This window comes from Tetrahymena thermophila (genome assembly GCF_000189635.1).
Source record: "Tetrahymena thermophila SB210 genomic scaffold scf_8254527, whole genome shotgun sequence".
Classification (NCBI taxonomy): domain Eukaryota; phylum Ciliophora; class Oligohymenophorea; order Hymenostomatida; family Tetrahymenidae; genus Tetrahymena; species Tetrahymena thermophila.
In genome coordinates this window covers 297,946-317,039 of record NW_002476301.1, presented here as the reverse complement: position 1 = coordinate 317,039, position 19,094 = coordinate 297,946, and the positions used below count along the sequence as shown (strand labels likewise).

General features: G+C 23.0%; 8 protein-coding genes across 8 annotated transcripts; 3 read left to right on the top strand and 5 right to left on the bottom strand. All coding sequences in view use genetic code 6, as the record gives it.

Annotated features, from left to right (window-relative positions):
* Positions 1-29: 29 nt before the first annotated feature.
* TTHERM_000486589 (hypothetical protein) lies at positions 30-1,628 on the top strand (the record flags this gene model as incomplete). The annotated part of the gene is made up of 5 exons (XM_012799062.1): positions 30-356; positions 408-519; positions 606-1,151; positions 1,379-1,438; positions 1,611-1,628. Exons 1-5 carry the CDS (start codon positions 280-282, stop codon positions 1,626-1,628), a joined length of 813 nt encoding a protein of 270 aa, XP_012654516.1. The 5' UTR covers positions 30-279.
* A 517-nt stretch (positions 1,629-2,145) lies between these two features.
* Positions 2,146-3,545, bottom strand: TTHERM_00486570 (AmmeMemoRadiSam system protein B; the record flags this gene model as incomplete). Its single annotated transcript, XM_001032869.3, has 9 exons — positions 3,398-3,545; positions 3,258-3,348; positions 3,128-3,196; positions 2,964-3,076; positions 2,802-2,913; positions 2,614-2,757; positions 2,457-2,558; positions 2,330-2,402; positions 2,146-2,271 (listed from the first exon to the last, which is right to left on the bottom strand). The coding sequence occupies exons 1-9, from the start codon at positions 3,456-3,458 to the stop codon at positions 2,146-2,148; spliced, it is 891 nt and encodes a 296-aa protein (XP_001032869.2). The 5' UTR covers positions 3,459-3,545.
* Positions 3,546-3,738: 193 nt separating this feature from the next.
* TTHERM_00486560 (integral membrane protein DUF6 containing protein) lies at positions 3,739-4,755 on the bottom strand (the record flags this gene model as incomplete). Its single annotated transcript, XM_001032868.2, has 1 exon — positions 3,739-4,755. One exon carries the CDS (start codon positions 4,753-4,755, stop codon positions 3,739-3,741), a length of 1,017 nt encoding a protein of 338 aa, XP_001032868.2.
* A 745-nt stretch (positions 4,756-5,500) lies between these two features.
* TTHERM_000486559 (hypothetical protein) lies at positions 5,501-5,860 on the top strand (the record flags this gene model as incomplete). The annotated part of the gene is made up of 1 exon (XM_012799061.1): positions 5,501-5,860. One exon carries the CDS (start codon positions 5,501-5,503, stop codon positions 5,858-5,860), a length of 360 nt encoding a protein of 119 aa, XP_012654515.1.
* A 1,089-nt stretch (positions 5,861-6,949) lies between these two features.
* Positions 6,950-8,842, bottom strand: TTHERM_00486530 (MFS transporter; the record flags this gene model as incomplete). The annotated part of the gene is made up of 3 exons (XM_001032865.2): positions 6,950-7,167; positions 7,236-7,973; positions 8,359-8,842. 3 exons carry the CDS (start codon positions 8,840-8,842, stop codon positions 6,950-6,952), a joined length of 1,440 nt encoding a protein of 479 aa, XP_001032865.2.
* A 1,870-nt stretch (positions 8,843-10,712) lies between these two features.
* On the bottom strand, positions 10,713-11,880 carry TTHERM_00486520 (NUDIX hydrolase; the record flags this gene model as incomplete). Its single annotated transcript, XM_001032864.3, has 2 exons — positions 10,713-11,263; positions 11,349-11,880. 2 exons carry the CDS (start codon positions 11,878-11,880, stop codon positions 10,713-10,715), a joined length of 1,083 nt encoding a protein of 360 aa, XP_001032864.1.
* A 258-nt stretch (positions 11,881-12,138) lies between these two features.
* On the top strand, positions 12,139-13,923 carry TTHERM_00486510 (hypothetical protein; the record flags this gene model as incomplete). The annotated part of the gene is made up of 1 exon (XM_001032863.2): positions 12,139-13,923. The coding sequence occupies exon 1, from the start codon at positions 12,214-12,216 to the stop codon at positions 13,921-13,923; it is 1,710 nt and encodes a 569-aa protein (XP_001032863.1). The 5' UTR covers positions 12,139-12,213.
* Positions 13,924-15,217: 1,294 nt separating this feature from the next.
* TTHERM_00486500 (pyridine nucleotide-disulfide oxidoreductase) lies at positions 15,218-17,691 on the bottom strand (the record flags this gene model as incomplete). The annotated part of the gene is made up of 4 exons (XM_001032862.2): positions 15,218-15,753; positions 15,807-15,882; positions 16,305-17,190; positions 17,267-17,691. 4 exons carry the CDS (start codon positions 17,689-17,691, stop codon positions 15,218-15,220), a joined length of 1,923 nt encoding a protein of 640 aa, XP_001032862.2.
* Positions 17,692-19,094: the final 1,403 nt, after the last annotated feature.

The following is a 19,094-nucleotide window of genomic DNA, read 5'->3' as shown; positions in this document are numbered from 1 at the left end:
GAGCTCCATAAATGTATCTCATTTTTAATTATTCTCCTTTGAAATAGGTAAAAACAATGCCAAAAATTGGAGTGGTTGATATGATAGTTTAGGATATTTCTGGTTTTGTAAACATCAAAGATACCTATTGAGACCAAATACCCAGAATAGGTCCTATCAAAATACCTAAAAAGAATATTTTATTATCTTAGTATGATAAAAATGGCCAATGAAATTTCTCATTGCTTTTGAGTAAAATAATTAGAGCAACGCATAGAAGACCAGCTAATAGTCTTAATAATGCACTCTATAAAGGATTTAATGAACCTGAGTGAGCAGCATCATGAGATAGAACCATGCTTAAACCCCAGCAAAAGGTATAACCAACTCCATTCAACAATCCTACAAATTCTTTTTGCATATTATAGAAAGGAGAAATAAGAAAATCTTTTAAACTGCTTAGAATTCCTCTTAATTTGCTTTAATATTTTACTTTAGGCTCTTCATCGTTAGTTGTTTATTAGCTTAGTGAAATTAATGGTAATTCATTCATGTTTTATTCCTAAATTATTAATTCTGTTTGAAATTACTCTGCTTAATTATTCTCTTCATTTTTAAAAACTAAGTAAACACCTGACATTGTAATAACTATTCCAATCCATCCTCCAATAGAAAGGGTTTTTCCATAATATACCCATGAAATAAAACCTGTAAAGGGAGGTGCCATAGTTTCCAATAGAATAGTCTTTCTTGCACCAATACACCCTAAAGTTTTAAAGTAAAAAATATCACCTAAACCAATTCCACTAATCCCAGATATTATTAGCTTCAAGTAAACGTAAAATTCGTCTTACGGTAAAATGGAGTCACAAAAGTTAAAAACAACTATGTAAGTAAAAGCTGCAGAGACTAACATTCTCAAAAAGTTTAATATTACAGGAGAAGTAGTTTTAGCAATATCTGATAGAATAGTTGCGGATGCTGCATAGCTTATAGCTGAATATAAAGCAGTCAGCTCACCTGTTAGTACCATAATATTCTATTTAAGATTTATATTTCACTTACTTTTATTGCTTATTTTTAAAAGATATCAACCAATTATTGAAGAAAGATTTAAAATTTAATCAACTTTTAAAAAAATACATCAATAGAGTCTAATTATTTTCAATTAAGTATACTTAATTTTACTTTTATTTAAATCGGAATTGAAAAAAAATAATATTTCATTTATATTGCTTTCATGTAATTTAGTGATCAAGTTCTGTTTTTTAACATTGATTACAGCTGTAAGTAAATGAACTTAGATACTTAGATTTTTAAATGCATTTATTTAGAAAAAAAAACAATTAAATTATGTAAAAAGGATTCCAAATTAATCTACTATTTATTTAAATATTAGATTCATGGCTAATATAGACATGCAAGTATTGTAAAATTTCACATATAAAAGCACTTATTTGTAATTTCTAAAAAATTTTTAATAAAGATAAGGAGTTTTTATTTTAAGTATTTAAATATTAAAATATAATTCATAAACTGTTTTTTAAGGTATTTAAATTATAGTATATTATGATTATTATTTGATTTTCTGGCTTAAATTAAATAAATCCCTTATTAATTTTAAAAATTAGGAATAGTTGGGTATATGATACTTTAGTCTTTATGGTATTATTAAAAAGTTATTTTATATTTTAATAATTCTTACTCTAGTTCTTCACTCAAATAACAAGATATTTTATTGCATAATAAACTTTTTTGTTTAAAATAGTTAAGTAGTCTATCATTTTTTTAATTTAGATATATTTTAATAATTATACTTAAAAAAGTAAAAATATATATTATTTTTTTGTTAAATTGGTTTATCTTAAATTTTTTATTTAATTTAAAAAAGAATATTAAATAAATTGTTAAATCAAATAAAATATTTAATTTTTAAATGATTATATTACTAATTAAACTTACATAAAATTATGACAGTTTTATGCTTAAAAAAGTAAAATCATTATCTATTTTTCTGTTAAAAATTAATTTTAATATTAGAAATTAAATTTTAAATCAAAGCATAACGTTTAATTTTAAAATAATATAACTATAAATTACCAAAGAAAAACAATATAAAATCCTTAAGATATAAAATAAAATTTTAAACTAAAATTATCAAATATCTCATATATATGTTATAGCAGAGGCATAGCTCACTGAACTGTCATCTTCATCAACTACTTAACTTGATTAAGCATATTAAACAAATTTTGTCTTTAAAGTTTTAGAAAGAGCACTCTATTCAATTATCTAATAAAGTTAAAAAATAAATGAGTGAGTAATAGCATTTTTGAAAATTTGGTTATACATGCAATAATATTCCAATTCCTCGCCTTCCACATATAGTATTTGAGGTCTCATTTAGATATTAAGCAAATTTTCTTTTTTATTTTTATAAATAAAATATTTTTCTAGCTAAATTAAATCTAAAATACTTAGAACTGTGAGATTCAATTGAATCCATTCCTTCCTTATCTAATTTTTATATGGATTGATATATTTTTCCTGCTTGAGGGTCATGATATTAATAGTTGAACCTGTTAAATATATTTATTTCTAAGCACTAAATTTGTTTATTTCAATTAATCATACCTTTCTCCCCAATGACAAAAGTCGCTTGAGATTATAAATAAAGTCTTTTCATCATCAAAGTATTTACTTAATATACCTCCATATTTCTGTTCTAAATCATAAGATGTTTATCCGACCATAATAGGTACTATTGTGAATGGTTTACTATAAAAATTCTTAAAAAAATGAAACAAATCTTAATGAAATACTCTCCCATAATTTTTTTGATGTAAGGCAAGTGCATTTCTAAACTATGTTCCGCTTCTTCTGTTTATTTATCTGTTTGTACAAAAGAGCCTGTCTTTATCAGTTCCTAAATTACTTAAAAAAATAATAATAACAATAATAATATTGCCAAAATTAAAACTTACCATCTGTATCAACTTATATCTATCCAAATGGAGTATCTAAACTATTGCATGAAGACAATCCACATCCTTAAAATCTTTATCTATGCGATGGTCCAAGAAGAAAAATTCTTTAACTATAAATATTATGTTTTTATTTAATTTTATAAATTTTATTCAATATTTACTGTTCTTAAGGATTTATGTACTTATAAGACCATGCTTGAGTTGGTCCACTATACCTATATCCTGCATGGCTTTAATTTAATAATAATAATTTTAGTTTAATATGATAATCCATTTATATTATATTTATACGGTCCTATCATAGCTTTGATCTTTTAGATTGGAGAGATTTACAGTTAAGCATTTTATAAATAATTATTTAATTCTTAATTCAACTTAGCTTCTATTAAAACATAATGAGTAATGAAAACATAATAAATTGAATTATTTACGATTTCCCTCATACCATGATCCTGCAAATGCAGCTTTCCTTGTTTATTATTTAGAGTTCATCTTTTTTCCAAATTAAAATAATGTTATAATAGTATTATTTATGTATTCGGAAGTATTTAATTTTTTAATTAAGTTAATTTGTTTTTTTTAATGTAAATATATAAATATATAATTAGATATCAGAAATGTAAAAAGTGTTTTCTTAAAAAATTTTTGATCAAATATATAAGTTTTAGAAAAAAATATCTATATAGTTTATTCATTTATCTAAAAGACATTAATTGTTGATTGAAATTGAAATAGTAAAATAATTTATTTTAACATAATAAATAAAGAATTTTCAAAACCAAATAATGATAGCTACTCCTAATACAGCTATAAAAGATCCAATATAGTATTCTAATTTCATTTCTTCTCCTTTATATTTACTAATAAATAAACCAAATACTGGGGTTGTTGCAAGAAGTGTTTATACTACTTCAGGACGAGTGTATATTAGCGAAAATTGCTAAGACCAAATTCCTATAATTGGACCTATCAAGATACTAATAAAAAAAATTCGATTATCTTATTAAGATTTAATAGGCCAAATTATATTTTAGCCTTTTATTTTCACTATAATAACGATGCATAAAATTCCTGCTGCTAATCTTATAAATGTGCTGTTAATAGAGTCAAAATATCCTGAAATCATAGCATCATGTGAGAGAACCATGCCTAATGCTTAACAAAAATTAGCAGCTATTCCAAAACTTAAACCCATATATAATTTAGAGTTTATAGATTATTCTTTAATTTATTAGCAATTATTATTGCTTTAAATTTATTAAAAATTATTTAACTCCATTTCATTTTTAACTTAATCTTCTAAATATTACTAATTTTATTATAATATTGGTAAATCTAATTTATTTTATCCCTTTTTTTAACTGTATTCTGCATTTACAACTATGTATATTCCATATATAGTTAAGGATACTCCAATCCATCCTATTAAAGAAAGAGTTGAGTCAAGATAAAAATATGATATTAAACCTGTAAACGGAGGAGCAAGAGTTTCTAATAAAATAGCTTTTCTTGCCCCTAAGTAGTATAAAGTGTAAAGATACAAGGCATCTGCAAGTGTAACTCCTGAAATACCAGAAATAATTAAATATCCATATAATTTAAGATCTGCATCAGGAAAAACATTTTAGCTGAATATTAGCATAACTAAAAATGATAGAATCATTGAGATGGTATTTCTAATTAAACATACTAACATAGGAGACGATTTGGTGACTATTGAAGAAACTAAATGTGATTATATTGAATAGCTCATAGCTGCTACTAAGCCTGCTACCTCTCCTAAAACCATTAATTTTATTTGTATTTTAAAAGTCAATTTTCTTATTTATTATTCAAAACATAAATGAGATATTTCAAAACTAACTAAGATATAATGCTAAGTAAAATTAATTTTAGGATTTCAAATTGGCGATTCTTGAAAAAATTAATTTGATAGTTAAAACTTAAATTTCTAAAGCTGTTTATTTATTTATTTATCTATCTACTATTTTTAAAAATATTTTAGAAAATCAATTAAATTAAATTTGTTGAAAATAAAAAATCTTTTGTTTAAAAAAATTAAATTTAGAGTAGAAATAATTAAAGTAATTTTAATTGATTATATTTTTAAATAAAAATTTATTTAAAATTAATTTTAAAGAGGAACAATATTTAAGGTATGATTTTATTTTCTTAAAAAATAATTTTTAATTAGGTAAATCAATTTATGAATTAGATTTGTATTAGAGTTATTTATCTTTTTTTTTCATAATAAATTAGCTTATTAAAATAAAATTTGGTTAAATGATATAAATATAAAATTGAGATTAACTCAACTTCTAATAAAAAATATAAAAGAAATTAATTAAGATTTTTAAATAAGATTAGGCCGATTTTATAAATTATTTGAAAAAGTATTTTTTAATTCAGGATGATCGATTTATTTATTTATACTTCTAGTATCTTATCTTAGATTTAATTTGATTTTTCAGCACCAGACAATAACTCCTACTCCAATAAAAGCAATAATAGAACCGAAATACTATTTATTAGAAATGTTTTCTCCTCTAAATTTGCCATATAAAAGACCAAAGATAGTAGATGTTGCTAAAAGTGTCTATGATATTTCAGGACGAGTGTAAACAAGTGATAACTACTAGAAGTAAATACAAATCAAAGTACTTATTAAAACTACTGCTAACAATGATGAAGTTTCTGAAACAGAAAGCTTTGGAATAGTGAAAGTTTCTTTTTTCCAAAATTTAAGCATAGGTATTAGCATAAAAACTGCTGCAAGTAATCTAATAAATGTAGCTAATAAAGTATCAAACTCTCCATATTAAAGGGCAGCAGAAGATAAAACCATACCCAAGCTCTAGCAAAACATAGCTGCCATAGCATTAAGAACTCCTTGATTGAAAATAAACTATTTAACTTCTTCTACAAGCTTTTTCACTTGCATAGTAAGATTTTATTACTAATTTGTCTAATTATTAGGTTTTTATTATAATAAAGGTACATTCTTAGAATGAAAACTTTCTAATTCATTTGGTAGAGATGAAGTTGAGTTAGTCTCATCTTTTTGTTCATTGATTACAATATATAAACCATAAATAATAGCAGCTATTCCAATCCACCCAAATATGCTTATAGTTGTACCAAAATAAATAAATGCAATAAGTCCAGTAAAAGGAGGAGCCAGAGTCTCCATCAAAAGTGTTTTTCTTGCTCCAAGAGACTATAAAGCATTTAAATAGAATGTATCACCTATTGCAATTCCGCAAAGACCAGATATTGCAAGATATGCATATGGGTTAAAAGACTCCGCAGGTAACTCAATTTGAAGCAAAAATAAAAGCAATAGGATGACAATAGAGGTTACGAAGCATTTAATAAAATTGAACATCATTGGGGAAAATACTTCCATTTTTGAAGCAAAAGCAAAGTTACAAGCTGCCCATATTCCAGCACATAACAATGCGTAGAACTCTCCTAATAACTGCATTTTTAAATATTTATTTGATATATTATTGTTTGGTTATTTAATCAATTAATATTTTACAATTTTTATTATGATTTCTAAAAAATTTTGATATAATTTGTAATTAATTATTTAATCCTTTAGAAAAGTTAAATCTAAATGAGTGGATATTCATGGTAATTTTCGCGAATTAGGTTTTATTTTTTTGATAGAAATATGCAAATGGATTATCATTTTTTCTAAATTTAATAATCCTTTAAATTATAAAGATAAAAAGTATGTAAGATAGATAGATTAATTACACTTTTTATTTTATATTTATGAATGTATTTTCCTGAATGTGATAGTTAGTTAATAAATATACTGGCTAAATAGATACATAATTTATAAAAATAAATACAATAAAATATTACAATTTTATTTAAATAGTTTGTAATCAAACAAATGGAAAGTTATTAATTTAAAATTTATAAATAATTTTACTTATTTCTTTTGACTCGATTTTGTAAATGATTGATTAATATCATATTAATTATTAAGTTGAAATGTTTTTTATTTTTTTGTTAGTAAATATTTTTGGAAGAGACAATATATCTCTTTTCTTTTTATCATACATATAAGTGATAATAGATACTATGACTAAACAAATTAATGTAGAGAAAAGAAAAAAAAGAAGATGATTGAAGTGTTAGTCATTTTCACCTAGGGCAAACCCTCCTATTAATGAGTAAGTAAATGTTCCTTTATAATTTTAACAAATATAATTAGATTATTAAATAAATAAATTTATTTATTTATTTATTATTTACCTGCATTTTTAGCTGCATAAGATATTCCAAACGCTGTACCAAGATAATTAGGATCAACTATTAGAGGTATACTAGGGAAAATATATGCATTTCCAATACTTATAGCTGTTCCAAATAAAACTAAAAATATGTAAACTATTGGCTTCATATCTTCATTTCTAGAAGGAGCAACAAGTACAAGTAAAAAAGAAAATACACACATTACACTAAGTATGATCATAACTTGAGCTCTATTTCCATATTTATCTGAAATAAACCCAAACAAGGGTGAACTCATTCCAACAAAAAATAAAATTGATAAAGAAGAACTAGCTTCTGTCTACTCAAATTGAAACTTGTTTATAAGCACAGATTATCCATAATTTTAAAAGGAGTAAAAACTTCCCCATATCATAAAAATCTATAAGCAAATTAACCAAAACAAGCCATCAAATTACTTGATGTCTTTTAATTAAAATTAGTGTTTTTTAGATATAATAACTATATTTTCTTCAATTAAACAAGGGCAATCATACTATTCAGATTTTTTATCCATAATAATAATAAGTACTGTTGCTAAAAGACTTAATACGACAAATCCAAAACCAACCATAAGAGGAAGGAGCAAACTATTGTTTTTTTCATAAAGGTATGGATATCCTATACCCGATAAACTGCTTGAAAGCTTTATCATAAAAGAACAAATAGCAAGAGCTAGAGCAAGATTAGAAGATTTAAACCATTTTGAAACAATTGTGCCTAATTTTTAACAGAAAAATTAGTCTTATATAAATTAATAACAAAGTAAATTAAATTTATGTTTTAAATAAATTTTATTTGTAAATATCAATTGAAGTATTATTGGTGGGTGAAACAAAGTTGCTTTCATAAATTAAAGGATAAGTATCATTTAACGATTATTTTTTTTTGAAAGCTAATATTTAACAAAATACTTCAAAAATTAGGAAACAAATAATAAATTATTCCTTTATCTGATTTTAATTTTTAGTATTTCTGATAAGAGATTGAGAATTGAGAAGTAAATTTTATATCATTTTAATAGGTAGGTAATAAAAAATTACACATTTTATGCTTTTATTGTATAAACATTAAAATATGAATGCGATTAATAATTAAACCATACTTTAGCATAGATGAGTGTTTTCTGTACCTACTTAGTGTAATATTTTTCCTATAAGAATTAATGCAAAGCTCTTAGGAATTATAGAAATAACTATAAAAAAGAACCCTAAAAACATTACAAAACAGCAAATAAATGTTCCTCTCCTAATACCAATAATATCAACTAGAGGCCCTATTAATATAGGAACAATTATATTTGGAAAATGAGGCACTGTAACTATTGTAGAATATTAATTATTAGTAAAATTCATTGACTCTAGAAATTAATTCTTTATAAATCCCTAAAAGAGACAATTATAATACCCGCCTATCATAATAAGAGAAGCTGCAATTAAAAAATAATTTTTATATTATTAAATAAAACTATTTTTTGGAGTATTATCAACTGATAAAAGAGAATCAGTTGATTATTATATTTCTGTATTATAATCCGATTAGCTTTCAACTTAAAGGTTTATTGTATCTTATACTTTTTTGTAATTCATCTTGTACTTATAATTCTCTTTGTATAACCAATCTTTAATCAAATACTATTTCTAAAATTAAAATTTTTGATAATTAATAATTTAATTAATTTATATATTACTGATATTTACTTTTTATCTAATTATTTTTTTGACATATATATAATTTAAAACTATTTTACTATTTCTTAAAATCTTATTAGTTTATTTTTAAATATAATTTTGAATAAACTATTCTAGTAAAAAATTCTCATACTGCAACTATTCTAAGAAATATTTAATTTTTAAAGTTTTTAAAAATTCTAATTTATTTACCTAAAAAGTGTAAAATTAGCTTAAAATCATAAAAATTATATTTTAATTAAAGGATTAGCAATAATTAATAAAACTTTCAGTATAAATTATTTCTATATTAATATTTTTAACAAAAGTAGTTATTTATTTTAAGTATCAAATATCATTTGTTAATGTAGTTTTTAAAGAGTAAATTATTGTTCACTAATATTTCTTTATAAAGGTATTTTTTTGAAGTTCTTTTCATAATTTTAATTAAATTAAAAAGCTTTTTAACTTCTTTAAAATTAAGATAAGAATTCAAGAATTGATTGAATACAAAGAAGATTAATTAATCAAAATATATTTTATTTAAAAACTTAAATTTAATTATTAACTTTTTTATTCCAGCTAACAAAATTTTAATATATGAATATTTAACAATATAAATGAATAAATTAACATAAAATTTACCACATTAATTTTCATATATTTGCATTAAATTATATGTATATTTAATTTCTATTTATTTAGCTTAAAATAATTAAAAAAAAACATAATTAGTAAGCAATTTTAATAATAAAAACGTTAAAATTTTAATCATTTTTAATAAAATATAAATAGTTAATATGATAACTTAAATATTATAAAAAATAAACTAAATATAAATTTAATAAATATAAGTATTTCTATTTAAATTTTTTATACTATTATTATCTTGAACATCTATATGTCGTAAAATATCGTTTTTGTTTTTTGGATTGGTTTAAGAATTTATTTTTGAAGATTAAGTTTTAATATTTAAAATAGATGCTTAACTAAATACCTAATTTTCCTGAAATAAATTTCAATAATAATTGTAAAGCAAAACAAAAATGGGAAGATAATAAGGTATTCAAATTATCTTATATCAAAGGAAAATGCTTTTAAAGATGGCATATTAAAAAGACACAACTTTTGTAAATAATTAATCTAAATAATAATTTAAATTAATTTTTACTTTTTAATTAATGTATTTGAAAATGAGTAAGCAAAAAATCAGATGAAAGAAAAAATATTAATTTTAAATAGAGTAAGTAAATATTGTATATGAGCAAATTTACATAATTTGATGTAAAAATGATTAAAGATTTAAGAAGAGGAAATATTAAAAGATTAAATCAGTAATTAAATATTTAAATAGCTAAGCAAATAAGATTTAGAAAAATTAAATATCTTGTAAGATAAATATATAAGAAAACAACTATTGATAATGTGAATTTCTAATAACTTATTTGTGAGTTAGTTAGTTAATTAGTAATATCTAAATATAAAAAGTTAAAGATTTATCAAAATTATAAAATTTTCTTCTCCTAATTTTAATATGTGAAAGAGCTAGTTATTTAGTATCTTTTAATTTATTTATACTTGAATTTTCTTATTGATTGAATAATTGTATATTTTTTTAAGATTACTAACTAATTTTTAAAGAGTGTAAAATTGAAATTTAAATAAGAAGGACTAAAAACATTTTCATTTATGAAACTAAAATAAATTTGTTATGTTAATAAAATTTGTTTATACAAAAGAAAATAGTACACAGAAAAATGTAAGTTTACAACAATAACTTAACTTGGAATCATAAAGAACTTCTATAAAATGGATAGGCTACTACACTTGCTGCTATTAGACTAGCAATTGATAGGCAAATTATTTTTTTATTTGAGTTCTTCTGTAATTCTTAAGGTGTTTAGTAAGTGAATTATTAGACCCGAGATTGCTAATGAATTCTCCTTGAAATTAAATTAATAATCCAACCTAAATTATAGTTTTATTCAAAAACAAGATTATAGTGCTCACTTAATTTAATCAATTTTGATATTTAATTTAGATCAGGCGCATCTGGTCCTCCTATATAACTTTTTTAAATTAAAGATAAAATATAGACCATAAAATGAAATGTAAGTCCCCATAACACGTTATCCATACCAATTTCTATTGAACAAAATTCTCCATATTTAAAGTTAAGTGAAGCTGTTTTTGCCTAGCCTCTCATAAATTTGGGTAATAGATTTACATTAAAAGAGCCTTAAAACTTGTAAATCTATATGGATGACTATTTTATATTAAAGAAGAGATCCATATTGATCCACTTTACATCTCTAACTTCACTTTCTTATTTGATAAATTCTATTTTTAAGTAGAAGAGTAAAACACATATAAACAAAAAATAGTTATTTTAAAGTAAAAATTTGTTTTAAAATGTAGAATTTACGAGTTTCTTTTTCCAAAGATGTATACAAGAAGATATTAAGGCTAGTGTATAAATTTTCCCCACTTCTCGCCTTTCTCGCATAGAAATTTTTTGGCAGTTTTCCTAAATAAAGGCTATTTCTATTTAATTACATCCCTATTTCTTCTTATACTTCTCTAACAGCTGATTAAAAATCTGTTTCTTATTCATCTACATGACCACCAGGTAAAGCAAGCTATCCGCTATGTATGTCTTTAGGGTCTATTTACCTTTGGATTATCACACACTAAAATTGAACTGTGTTATGCTTATCAAGGATTTATTCTAACTCTTAGTAAGATAATAAATTGCTCTAAGGATTAGAAAATTCGAAAGGTTTAATTTTATTTTAAAGGATAGTGTTTAACTCTGCGAATTTCTGATAGCTGGGGGATACACGAAGGACTAGAGCAACGCTTGACTACTTGACCTTTCCTGGAATGTTAAAATAATTTTTAAACTTATGGATCAATTATATTTCGCGGACTAAAGTCAGCAAGCATCCTTTTTCCATTTAATAAGATATTAGGAGTATTTAAATAAGAGAAGCAATAAAATAGCAAAAATAGATGCAGGAAATGATCTTTTTGTTTTTCTTGAATTCAAATGTTTTGTAATTTTTCTTTTGCGTCAATTAGCAGTCAAGTTGGTATATATTTTTTAGAATCAAATAAGTAAACTTATTATTTAATATTTCGAAAATCTCGTTTTTGATTAATAATATAAGGAGGAATGGAAATGTATTTTACGGTAGATTTTTAATAATTAAAAAAAGATCAAAAAGTTTTTAGGAAGTACAAAAAAAAAGAAAAAATAATAATATTATAAGAAAAGCATTTAATTAGGCATGAATATGGATATTGAAGATGACTTTATTGATTATCCAAAAAACTAATTAACTTTCAATATGAATTCAAATATATAGAATGGTGTATCCAATCATGACTATCATTATCATAGCATGTATTTAAATTAGAATGTTTAGAGCTAATAAGCTAGTTATAATGGACACTATTTAGGCTAGAATGTTAATTATTATGACAACGAAAATAACAATATGATAAATCCATAGTATGAAGAAAGCAATTTAATTTAACACTAGGGCGATAGCTTATATTATTAGCATCTCAATGATTATCCACAGCATATGAACTCCAATTAAAAGGAGAAGCCGCTTCAGGCTATGAGTATCCATGAACCTAATGATAGCAAGTTTAATTCTGATAAAACTATTGATTCTTAAAATTAGACTAGTAGTCCCAATAATGAAGAAAATACAAGTAAAAATGAAAAGGTAGCAAAGAAGAAGAAAAAGAAGAAATTGCGCACTCAAGTGTTAGATGTAAGCCCAAAACCTAGTCTGTATGAATACCAAGCATACCTCCTAAAGGGTAATGTACTTCTTGAATTAAATAGAAATGAAGATTCTAGAGACTATTTGCCTATCGGATTTAAGACAAATCCTTATAATGCCTGGAAACCAATACAAAGGGTTGTGGTCCATCATAATTATAATTGCATAGAAATATAAGTAGCAAATGTAATTAAGCCGTAAGAGGATTTCTCTTTCATTATTGATGTCTTAAAAAGTTATGGAGATAGTAAATATAAAGATTTATCTTTAAGTTTATCAAAATACTAAAGTATAATTAAGTAAACAAAGCTTTTAGAGTAGTAATTTGCCTCAATGTCTTTAAATCCACAAGAAATACCAAAATAAAATACTAATTAAAAACTACCTGATAAAAGTAAATAAATTGTCAATTAAGAGGAATATGAAAGGGCTTTCTTCAAATAGTTTTATGAACGTGCAATGGAGGTATTGGGATCTATGAATAAGAAAGGCGAGAATATCTTCTTCGCCTTTACAATGGGGAAATTTGATAAATTTGGTTTTTATGAAGATATGTTTAACTTTGGAGTAAATAAAAATTTTTTATTGCTGCTAGGTAGTGAAATGGACTCGATGTCCAACGCTTTCCTTAGAAATGGATGGCTCGAAATATTTGACTATTAAACAAGAATTAGTAATGCTTTTTAGTTTATAAATTTGATAAACGACTAATATGAAAAAGAAATGCAATAGTAATAAAGTTAAAGTGCTAATTTTCCAAATAGCAAATAACAATATCCTACCCAGCAATAAGCGTAATAGTAATCTAACACCATGAAAGAGACTGTATCTGAAACAGTAGATATTGTAATAAACACATTTGATTAAATAAAAGTTCCTGCTAAAATGAAAATCCATGATATAAAAATTAAAGATTTTGCCCTCAGAATTAATTTATTCGATATAAGTCCTAATATGCTGTAATAAGTACATGCTATCAGACAAAAATACATAAATGAAAAAAAATCTGTCAATTACATATAAATGTTTGATGAGAATTTTATTTATACCACAGAATCATAAAACTTCTTGTAGAAATTCTATCCCAATCATAGATCCATTTAATAAAATAAAAATAAAAATGATCCTTTTGAAGTTCTATAATCCTAAGAAGTTAGATAGTAAATAGAAGAACTTCGCTGTGGATATAGATTTTTATAATGATATGAGGAGTGAGTGAAATATTTACTAAAACTTAGGAATCTTGCAAATTTTAATTAAACTTAATTAAATCTTACTTAATTTCAAAAATAAACTTTATTAATAAATGAACGTTCTCATTTTATCTATTAAAGACACTTTATTAACTAAAAAAAATAAAAAATATCAAGTTAAAATGAATGAGAATATGTAACTCTAGTAAAATCACTAATCAAAAAACCAATTCTATCTAATTTTACACTACATTTTTATTTAGAACTAATTATATAGCTCTTTCTAATTATAGTTTATATCATTTATATATCAAAATACTGTTCAAAGTTATTAATGTCTTCTCTCTGTTTGCCTTTTCACAATTTACTATCTATACCTGATAAATAAATCTTCACTAAAAATCTCAAAAAAACTCTTTCAACTTAAATTTATTTTATTTTCTATTTAAAAATCCAGTTTATTTGATAAAAAAAATACTTTTTGTTTGATGAAAGTTTTTTTCTTAAATTCATAAAGATTCTGCTCTCTTAAACAATACTTAAATGTAAAAAGCAATTATTATCTTCTCCCTGCTTAACTTTTTAAACTTTAAAATTTACTAAATTCATGAATTACTAACTAAAACCTTAAAAAAAATCTTTCACCTTTATTTTTTAATTTCATTTTTCACTATTTTTAAAAAAATCAGTTAATTTTATAAAAATAATATAATTTGTTTTAATAGTAAAATTTTAAAATGAATAATAAATTTATTCACTTATACAATATTTAAATATAAAAACTTCCTCTACACTTATTTATTATAATTTATTATATTCTTTATGCATAAATTTTAAACTAAAATCATTAAAAAAAAATTATAAAATTGAATTTATTTTATTTTAATTTCACGTTATTTTCTCACAGTCAAATTTTATAATTCAAAATAGATTTTTTTTCATATGAATAATAGACAATATTAAATGTAGAGAATTAAAAAGAATAATTTATATTAGTTGTTTAATCAATTAATATATTAATAATATATTTTATTTTTTTTTAAAAAGATATTCTTGATTGATTTTCTAACATTTCATATAAATTTTATAAAAGAATTATCAAAAATTTTATTAATTAATTTGAAAATATTTGATTATAATAAATAAATTTAATTTATGAATTAAAATATTTTTAATAAATACTCTTATTACTCTGACTATTCAAGCCTAATCCCAATCCTAAGATTTTCGAGATTTGCTATCATTATACTATACATCTTTAAGATATATAAATTTCAAAGCAATAAGAGAATTTTTAAGTAAAATCAAGCTCAGCATGAGTCTTTATCAAAATCCTCACCAGAGCTTTTTGTAACTTTAAGATTGAGCAGTTCTTCTGCACATGTTGGATGTATACCAACACTACTATCTAATTGATGCTTAAATAGATTCATTTTAAATGCTACAGCATAGCCTTACATTACTTCACCTGCATTAGGGCCAAAATAATGCATACCTAGAATTCTATTATTATCAAATTTATCACAAATCAATTTACAATAACTTTTTCTTTTGATGATATTGCCCTGGTCATCATAAGAAAAAGTAAGTTATTCTTCTAAAGGAGTGAATCTAGAGTGATAAATTTCTACCCTATCTTTACCATATTGCTGAAGAGCTTATTCTTCATTTAACCCTACAAAGCTGTATTCTTAAGGTGTAAACAGAGTAGTAGGAATACAATTATAATCCATTTTATGTCTGTTGTAATATTTCATATTATCATTCATTTTTAAACCAAATATTCTATGTGCTAAAAGCTTTCCAGACATTTAAGCAATAGGATTGAGTTCAGGTACTCCTTTAATAAAAATGCATAAAATAAATATATTAAATTTTTAATTTAATAAATACCATGTAGCACATCACCTACAGAAAATATATTATCCACAGAAGTTCTCTCACTATCTTCATTATAACCTCCAATAATCTAGCGTTAAATTATATTTAAATTAAATAATTAAAAAGGATTCTATAAATCATCACTAATTAAGACCTAGTTTAGTATTTATATAATCAAAAATCAGAGTTCTTTCAAAAAAAATTTTTATAAAAATAGGTAGAAATTAATTTAATTTTTGAGATTTTGGAGGTTATTATTTGTAAAATTATAAAATAAAGAAAAACCATATTTTTGCATTTTCAATTAAATTTTAGTCTATATATAAAAATTGAATTCAGTTCGTCCCTCCCTCTACCCTTTAAATGTAATAATGTGTTTTTTTATTGTTTTCATTATTTTATTTTAAATTTTATTATTAAACAAACTAGGTCTTAATTTTGATAAGTCTGTCTAGAGTAAATAAATTATTTAAACTAAAAATATTTTAGAAAACAAATAAAACAAAATACTTTTTTTGTCTCAGAATGGACTTAAACTCCTATTTGATCTAAATTTAATAATGAAACATTTGGCTATCTTCCAACAGCTTGCAATACAGTTTAGAATTTATCACATTATTCGTCATTATTTTTGATACTCTTGTAGCATACAACATAATCTTTATCATCTTTTTCAATTTTATAAGGAACTGAATGCTATATGAATCGTACACCATTAAATTATTTCATGTCCTCAACTATCATCTAAGCAATATCTTGATCGAATTCACGAAGATATTAACCTCTTGCCATTAACGTTGTATTCATCCCTAAATTACTCAAAAATCCTGCACTTTCAAAAGCTATATACCCACTACCTAAAACTAGAGTTTTTCCAGGAGGGTTTTTTAAAGAAAAAATGTCATCACTCGTTATAGAATATTTTTCACTGTTTTCACATTCTTTAATATATTTTGGTCTTCCCCCAACTGCTATGACTATGTAATCTGCCTTAATTTGCTAGCTAATTAATTTAGAAAAATCTCTTCTTTAAATAGCATCATATAAATCATATTTATTAGTTGTATAGTATATAGTATTTTTATCGCCTAAAGTAGCTAAGGCATTCACATAAGGGATACTCCTATTAATGAGTTGAGCTTCGAATCCCAAGTTCAAATCAGAGATATAATTTTGTACATTAGAAACAAGTTGTCTCCATCTAAAATTTAAGAGTTGCTTGTTTTTAGGCTCATTATTATGATCTAGATCAATTTAAAATTGCTACCTATCTCCACCAAATCCGAAATCTGCTGATTTTAATAAGCTATCCTTAATAATAGATGCAGTATGGAATAACTTTTTCGGTATGCATCCAACATTTACACAAGTCCCACCTAAACCCCATTTATTACCTCTATTAATTATTTAAAAATCGATTGAATATAACGAAACAAATAGTGTCTTAAACTAAAGAAAAAACATTTGGGTACCTGAATGTAGGTTCTACAAAATTAAATAAAATTGTTTTCATTCCCAATTTATGAGCTTCTAAAGCAAAAGACAAACCTGCAGATCCACCACCAATTATGGCAACATCATATTTTTGATGCAAAATATCATTTTTTTCTTGGGATAAATACTAAATTTTATTTTCATCCTGCTTTTCATCTTCATCTTGCTAATCTGAAAAGGGTGGTAATTCAATTTCATCAAACTAAGAATTTTATGAACCTTAGTTATCATTCTTTTGATAATTTTCTTCATTTTTAAATTCAAAATTGTTTGCAGACTGCTGTGATGTAGAATTATTATCTTAATTTTAAAAATTAAAATAATTCTGATGTTAATTCTACTACTAGTTAGATGAAAAGTAGTATCTTAACCCAGAATTTATTCTCTTTAACTTACAAAACATAAAGTGTATAGATATATATATTTATGCTTTATATAGATTGTAAAATTAGAACAAAAATCTTTTCTAGAAGTTATAGGTATAAAATAATCATTTACATAGAAAATTTTAAATTAATTTAAGGATTCGGATAAATAAAAAGTAAGCTAGCTAATAGTCATTGTAAATAGAGCTATGTATATTTACTATTTTTAAATTTCTTAATTCAAATAAATTGTTATCAGTATTTTTTAAATTACAATTTTATGAAAGCTTTCTAATTTCAAATTTATGGATAAAAAACTACGCAAGAAACATAATTACATTAAATTTCATTTTCAAAACCCTTTACCTTTTATATAAAAATATAGAATTTTATAAATAAACAAAAACAATTATTAATACTTGTCGAATACTAAAAAATAGCTTAGAATAATTTAAAATTTAAGAAAAACTTAAAAAGCGAATTAAGCTTTTTTTTTATTATTTTAAAAAATGCTCAGATGAAAATAATTTTGTAAATTTTTATTCTTATATTCTTAAGGTTATGATACAATTATATTTACTTATGTATTTAAATTAATTAGGGAAACCTCACCTTACAAACTCTTTATTTAATTATTTTTGACTAATACAATTTTAAATGAATTAAAAGGCCAATACCACACTACTGAAGAGATTTTAAATAAAATAAGAAATAATTTCTAACTTAAAATAGGTCTATTGTGTATTTAAGTAATTTAGCCAAGATTTTTAATTTTATATACAAGAAAATTTGAGGTAATAATCTTATTTAGATATAAGGTACTGAATTTACACAATTTATGGAAAAAAATATAAATTAAATATAATGCTTGTGTATTTTAGTTTACAATTTATTCATCCTCTATTCTTGATCATTTATTAAATACTGTAATCTTGTTAAAAACCAAATATTAAATATTTGGTTAATTAAACATAAGAATTCGAGTAACATGAAATATTTATTTTCTTTAGCTTTTAAAAACTAATAAATGCAACATCTTTAACTTTAAAAACTTATTAAACCCAACTAAATATGCTAGATTAATCTTAACTAATTTTACAATCTCATACTTAGTGCATTTTAGAGAAACAATTGTCAAAATTTTAATTTTTTCTTCATAGTTTTATAAAAGAAATAAAATCCTAAAATCAATAACTAAAATATAAATACTATATTACATCAGAGATAACTAGCATGTAATTTCGTATAAATGTAGTCTTTTAATTTGTAATTTCTTAGAATCATTTATTTTACATTTAACTTTCTTTTATTTTATTTATTTATTTTTAAGTAAATTTATCAAATTATTATTTTATTTTTATCCTTTTTATACTAAAAAAGAGATTATTATATCATATGTTAATAAATGGTTAGAAGAAATGACACGCTTATTTTACAGCTA